Source organism: Polyodon spathula, chromosome 5 (assembly GCF_017654505.1).
Source record: "Polyodon spathula isolate WHYD16114869_AA chromosome 5, ASM1765450v1, whole genome shotgun sequence".
Taxonomy (NCBI): domain Eukaryota; kingdom Metazoa; phylum Chordata; class Actinopteri; order Acipenseriformes; family Polyodontidae; genus Polyodon; species Polyodon spathula.
In genome coordinates this window covers 3,428,097-3,435,400 of record NC_054538.1, presented here as the reverse complement: position 1 = coordinate 3,435,400, position 7,304 = coordinate 3,428,097, and the positions used below count along the sequence as shown (strand labels likewise).

The window sequence follows — 7,304 nt, the reverse complement described above, 5'->3', positions numbered from 1 at the left end:
AAGTGTTAAAGGGACTAGGAGCTCTTAAAATAAACAAATCCCCTGGGCCGGATGAGATCCTCCCAGTAGTACTCAAAGAAATGAAAGAAGTAATTTACAAACCGCTAACCAAGATCATGCAGCAGTCTCTTGACACAGGGGTGGTACCGACAGACTGGAAAATTGCAAACGTAATACCGATCCACAAAAAGGGAAACAAAACTGAACCAGGTAACTACAGACCAGTAAGCCTGACTTCTATTATATGCAAACTTATGGAAACTATAATAAGATCCAAAATGGAAAATTACCTATATGGTAACAGGGTACTGGGAGACAGTCAACATGGTTTTAGGAAAGGGAGATCGTGTCTAACTAACTTGCTTGATTTTTTTGAGGATGCAACATCGATAATGGATAATTGCAAAGCATATGACATGGTTTATTTAGATTTCCAGAAAGCTTTTGACAAAGTCCCGCACAAAAGATTAATTCTCAAACTGAACGCAGTTGGGATTCAAGGAAACACATGTACATGGATTAGGGAGTGGTTAACATGTAGAAAACAGAAAGTACTGATTAGAGGAAAAACCTCAGAATGGAGTGTGGTAACCAGCGGTGTACCACAGGGATCAGTATTAGGTCCTCTGCTATTCCTAATCTACATTAATGATTTAGATTCTGGTATAGTAAGCAAACTTGTTAAATTTGCAGATGACACAAAAGTAGGAGGAGTGGCAAACACTGTTGCAGCAGCAAAGGTCATTCAAAATGATCTAGACAAGATTCAGAACTGGGCAGACACATGGCAAATGACATTTAATAGAGAAAAGTGTAAGGTACTGCACGCAGGAAATAAAAATGTACATTATAAATATCATATGGGAGATATTGAAATTGGAGAAGGAATCTATGAAAAAGACCTAGGAGTTTTTGTTGACTCAGAAATGTCTTCATCTAGACAATGTGGGAAAGCTATAAAAAAGGCTAACAAGATGCTCGGATACATTGTGAAAAGTGTTGAATTTAAATCAAGGGAAGTAATGTTAAAACTGTACAATGCACTAGTAAGACCTCATCTTGAATATTGTGTTCAGTTCTGGTCACCTCGCTATAAAAAAGATATTGCTGCTCTAGAAAGAGTGCAAAGAAGAGCGACCAGAATTATTCCGGGCTTAAAAGGCATGTCATATGCAGACAGGCTAAAAGAATTGAATCTGTTCAGTCTTGAACAAAGAAGACTACGTGGCGACCTAATTCAAGCATTCAAAATTCTAAAAGGTATTGACAGTGTCGACCCAAGGGACTTTTTCAGCCTGAAAAAAGAAACAAGGACCAGGGGTCACAAATGGAGTTTAGAAAAAGGAACATTCAGAACAGAAAATAGGAGACACTTTTTTACACAGAGAATTGTGAGGGTCTGGAATCAACTCCCCAGTAATGTTGTTGAAGCTGACACCCTGGGATCCTTCAAGAAGCTGCTTGATGAGATTTTGGGATCAATAAGCTACTAACAACCAAACGAGCAAGATGGGCCGAATGGCCTCCTCTCGTTTGTAAACTTTCTTATGTTCTTATGTACTATTATTGTTACCTCCATCTCCAATCCCATTCTCCACTCACCGAACACACAACCCGAATGAGTGAAAACATGATGTTTTTATGCAGCTGTACCAAGACTTGATTGCTGATCAATCATTCAATTGGAGTCGTGATACAACTGCACGTGAATTAATCAAGTGCAATTCCTCGTGCTCACATATTATTACATTTTACCTGCACGTGAAGTGCTGTGCAATCCCCGTGCCTAAATACACATATACATTTTAAACCACTCGTGTTACACAGACCCGTTTATATCCCGTGTACCAATGTCTATACACCAACATTAACACACAACACGCAACACACAACACACAAATACACACAGAGGCGGGGCAACATTGCCACATGTTGATTCCCAGGGTCTTTAGAAGCAATAATGAACACTACTCTTGATTATTTTCATTCCATTATTATCAGTAGTAAGAAAAATGTACCTGATAATGTTTTTCCTGCATGATTCACAAAAACTATTGGAAAAAGTTGATATATTTAATTCTCTGCAGGAGTTTAAATAGTGTTAAATTTATTTTTGCAAATGTACAGTAGCTACGTTTTATTTCTACCCCGAGATTAGTTTAAATCGCCTGATTTAGCGGACTAAATTGCTATATATATATATATATATATATATATATATATATATATATATATATATATATATATATATATATATAATATATGCATACTATTTTCTTAATTGTGGAAAAATATATCAAATTACCTTTAAAAAGATGAAAAGACCAAAAACAGAATAATGTACCAGATTTCAACGGGCACTTCTGTGTTTTCAAAGCGGAAGTTGATTAGAAGTGGTTTAGGCATGAGCGAGCAAGCGTAGTGCGCTGTGTAGCAAGTACCTGAAAATAACACTAAGAATGAGTTTAAGAGTATTGATCTCTTATGAAAATGCTTATATGGCGCCCGACCGGTCTAGTTTCGGTGACTGGGCACTAATTAAGCCATGTATTTTCTCTGGGGAAATAAAAGTAGTCTTTCCATTGAATAGGCAATAGGAACAAAAAAAGAAAAAAATATATATTAAAAAAAAAAAAAAAAAAAAAACAGTCTCTTAACTGGGCGTACGGTATTTTAAATGTTTGCGGAGTCAAGATCCACACATCTCTCACACAATTATCTGATTTCAGTCAGTCATCCTTGTGACGGAATGAAGTTCAGGATTTCTATTACAAACTGCAATACTGCTTTAGAAGGCTAACCATTTATTATTATTATTATTGTTTTTAATACTGTCGGTGAACGAATGAACGACTGTCCTTGCTTTTAATACATATATAATGTAGTGTAAAATGAAATTGGCCAAAACAGTCGGCAGTTTAAAAATAAATTCAAAAACAATTCTAATTGTACTGATACACGTTTTAAATTGGTGACGAATAAAAAATAACTGATCGTTTGAATGATTCCAATTGCATTGAATGCAGAGCGCCAGAAAAAAAAAAGACGGGGAGAGAACATGAAATACTACACAGAACATCGTGGTGATTGAAGTTCTGCACTGGAGATGACCTCGTAATCAAAAGTAATAGAAAAACAAATAACCAAACCACTAAAGACAACATTTACCCTCTAGAGGCTTTCAAAACAAGCCAGATTTAGCTGAAAAACACCAATCTGGTAGCACCTATTACACGTTAACAAAAATTCAATTTACAAATAAAACTTGAATTCGTATAATTTGTTTCAGAAAAGTCTATATTTTAATTGTCGTTCCGGTGCTTTAAGACGAGGACTGCACCACTGAGTATATCATATATGTAATGGAAAATAATATATTTTCATGATAGAACAAGAATGAGCATGCATTTATAAAGGTATGGCATTGGGACCCAGAGGACGCCCGCGTCTGCTGAAAGGAGATAGAGGACCTTCATAGTAAACGCTGGTAGAATTCTGCTTGGCAAGGCTGTATAAAAGGAAGTGCCCAGTCGTGCACCGATACAGCTTCACAGGTATTGAGAGAGCTTTCGCTTCCAACACAAGATGGACTAAAAGAAAAACTTATTTCTATAAACACACAACCACAATTTACAGAATTGCGAAGCATAATATGACAAAAGGCTACCTTTAAATAATGAAGACATTTATCAGTAGAATGAAGAAATATATTTCTACCATGTCAAGCCATCAAGTGTGCAGAAGTGACCAAGAGACTGTAGAAGCAAAAATGAATGTAAACTTCGTGAAGCAGCAAAGGTAATATAACGACTCAGAAATGTGTGCTCAGAAACATTTGCACTGGAAATGCTATCACAGAAAAACACACTGTTCATGTGAAAGGAATGGAATCCCAGTGACTGGAGAAATAAGCCGCGCTACATTGAAGTGAGGTAAACATTTATAGTTTATACAGAGTCTTAGATGAGGGAAGTGCTTGTGAATATATTCAAATATATATATATATAATGATAAATTGCTAACAGATCGAAAATGTTATGCTGCCAGGCATTTAAACCAAATGTTAATCTTGTGTATAAAACAGGTCAGTAAACTTAAAAGAAAAGAAAAAAGTTGAAGCGATAATTAACCCCCGCCGTGAAGATAAAAGAAAAGGAGATTTTAGGGATGGAGCAGTCCAGCAAGTTTAAACCAATACCTGTATTATCCGATCAGACTTGGACAACTTATTCAATGAATAACAATAATGACACTAAGGAAAACGGAGTCGGGGACTTAGTTGTTCAAACCAGTTTAGCAATAACTCTATCACTTATAACTCTCGCTACAATGCTTGCCAATGGATTTGTGATTGTTACTATTTATCAAACTAGAAAGCTACACACTCCTGCAAACGTCCTTATTGGTTCTCTGGCCGTCACAGACCTTTTAGTATCCATTCTGGTGATGCCTATCAGCGGTCTCTACACAGTGAATGGCACTTGGACTTTAGGACAAATCGTTTGCGACATCTGGCTGTCCTCAGATATCACATGTTGCACTGCATCCATACTTCACTTGTGCATAATCGCCTTGGACCGGTACTGGGCAATAACTGATGCTGTTGAATATTCCAAGAAGAGGACCCCGGTAAGGGCAGCCGGGATGATTGCAGTAGCCTGGGTCATTGCGATCTCCATATCGCTGCCGCCTTTGTTCTGGCGTCATGCTAAAGCTGAAGAGGTCATTTCATGCATGGTGAACACTGATCATATTTTTTACACGCTTTATTCCACCTTTGGAGCCTTCTACATTCCGACTTTATTGCTGCTTGTTCTGTATGGGAGGATCTACGTGGAAGTCCGATCTAGGATTCTAAAACAGGCACCGAAAAAAGCAGGCAAAAGACTGACATCAGCGCATTTACTTACCGATTCCCCTGGATCAGCAGCTTCAACGACGCTCCTGACGTGCAGAGCACAAGAACCCTCCTCTGGTGACACCGGGGCCCCAGTGTGTCTAAACCATCACGTCCAGGTGACCGTGTCTGATGCGCTTTTGGAAAGGAAGCGGATCTCGGCTGCTAGGGAACGGAAGGCCACTAAAACTTTGGGTATCATTTTGGGAGCTTACATTGTATGCTGGTTGCCCTTCTTCATTATAACCCTGGTCTACCCTATTTGTACGACTTGCTGGTTCCACCCAGCACTCATTGAATTTTTCACCTGGCTGGGTTATGTAAACTCTTTAATTAACCCTATCATTTACACCATGTCGAACGAGGATTTCAAACAGGCTTTCCAGAAACTGATGCGCTTCAGATGTTGCACCTCTTGATCAACCCGTGTATATTACATAAATCAGCCAAACTGGCACATTGCAGTCTATTGAACGAAGTTGACTTTTATTTCCTTTAACTGTGCTGCGCTTTTTGGAAACTGCTTCTGTTAACGCACGTCGGCACACGTTTATTGCGAGTCGAACACACCTCTAGTACCAATACCACCCCTTTAATATGTCTGAGCTTTGTCATACAATTTACAGACTCTTCAGAAAGTGTGCTTCTGCAAAGATTTATTTGGACAAACTCAGAAATTATGTCAGCACATGTGTACCATGCTTACCATGTAATTATTCATTGAAACCAAACAAAAAAGCCTGAAATATTAATCATGTCTTTTTGGAAATATTTTATTTATTCCCATATTTGTGATGTTTGAAAAGGTCATATTACGGTAAGACTTTCTTGATAACCGTCATTTGCATAGTAAAAAAAAAATGTTATCTGGTGAGTGAATTGCAGTATAAATAATGGTCATTTGTAGGGAAAAAAAAAGTTACTTTTACCCAATAAAACTAGATTTTACAGTAAAAAAAAAAAAAACAGCAACTCAGTTGCCAGTAACATAATGTAAAACACCACAAACTCACAGCAAAATACTACAAATACAAACAATATTTAAATATTAACAAATAAACTCACTACTAAGTGTTCACATACTTTGTAGAACTACTGCTCTCAAAAAAAGGCTCAACCCGCAATAATTGCGCCTCGGAAGTACATCATCGGCTAGGATACTACCCACATTACACTGACCATACAATAAAAATACGAATAGAGCGGTGGCCCGCTCCAAGAGCTGGCCTGCCACAAGATGGTGACCACACAAACCATGAACAAACACAGAAAATGATGAGGGAACACAAAGGACAAGTACATTTACATAGAATTGTGCAACCGCACAACACATTTAACACACAATCACACAAATAACACAGTTAAAACACTACTATTTTCAATCAGCCCTGCAATGGATTCTGGGATTCCATTTTTAACGTAATTATATGTAATATTATGCAGCATTCAACCGTCAAAAGATGTGGTCTGTTAAAACAACGGAAAATGTCTGTTTTTTAAGGAAATGTTTTTAGTATGAAGGTAATTTGCTGTTAAATCTAAGGTAAATTGTCATTTTATAAGAGAAGCTAATTTACCTTCAATGTTTGCCAGAATTTTAGAGTTGAATTTATGGACATTTTTCCAGTGCAGCGCAGGTATACAGCCATATATTTAAAAAGCCAGTCTGGAGCAAACTGAACGACGCGGAAAAAAGGGGGCATTGAGTCTGAGAAAAGTTGTCAGTTTAAACATCAAGTCAGATTATCCATGAATGATTATATATCAGTGTTTGTGTTACATTATTAAATGCACGTGTTTCAAAACATAAGAGTCTCAGGCTATTTACACACCTGCCATGGTCAGTTAGCATGTGATGTGAAGTACTTCATGTAAAGTGACATGCTAATATTTATTTATTTATTGTTTGTTCTGTTGTACCCTTTTTAGTGAATGAAAGGTTGAACCTCCAGGGAACCATATATAATGTGTTTTATATTCTTTATTGTCAAGCCTGAATATGCAAATAGTCAAAATAGTCTGAGCAATCTTATTGTTACAGTTCAGTATATCATTATTATTATTATTATTATTATTATTATTATTATTATTATTATTATTATTATTATTATTTTTTTTTATCTTAAAAATTCATTCCTTCGTAAGGAAGCAGGATCGTATTTTCAGAAAGGCCAAACACACCCATTAAAGTTACCAAACCAGAAATATATATTTTACTTTGAATTCAGGAGCTTGATGAATGAAGTATTAAATCGTTTCCTATTAGTATTAGATATTTACATTTCTCATACTCGCAACGCCCTTTGCGACTCCAGCTTATGACTAATTTAACTGACGCAATTCATTTTCAGGTTAGTTAACAAGCCAATTAGTCACATTTCAAAAGCCTGGACTTCCATTTAACTGG

General features: G+C 36.8%; 1 protein-coding gene across 1 annotated transcript; it reads left to right on the top strand.

Annotated features, from left to right (window-relative positions):
* The first annotated feature begins 3,567 nt into the window (after window positions 1–3,567).
* LOC121315428 (5-hydroxytryptamine receptor 1B-like) lies at window positions 3,568–6,940 on the top strand. The gene has a single exon (XM_041249514.1). The coding sequence runs from the start codon at window positions 4,168–4,170 to the stop codon at window positions 5,314–5,316; it is 1,149 nt and encodes a 382-aa protein (XP_041105448.1). The 5' UTR covers window positions 3,568–4,167; the 3' UTR covers window positions 5,317–6,940.
* Window positions 6,941–7,304: the final 364 nt, after the last annotated feature.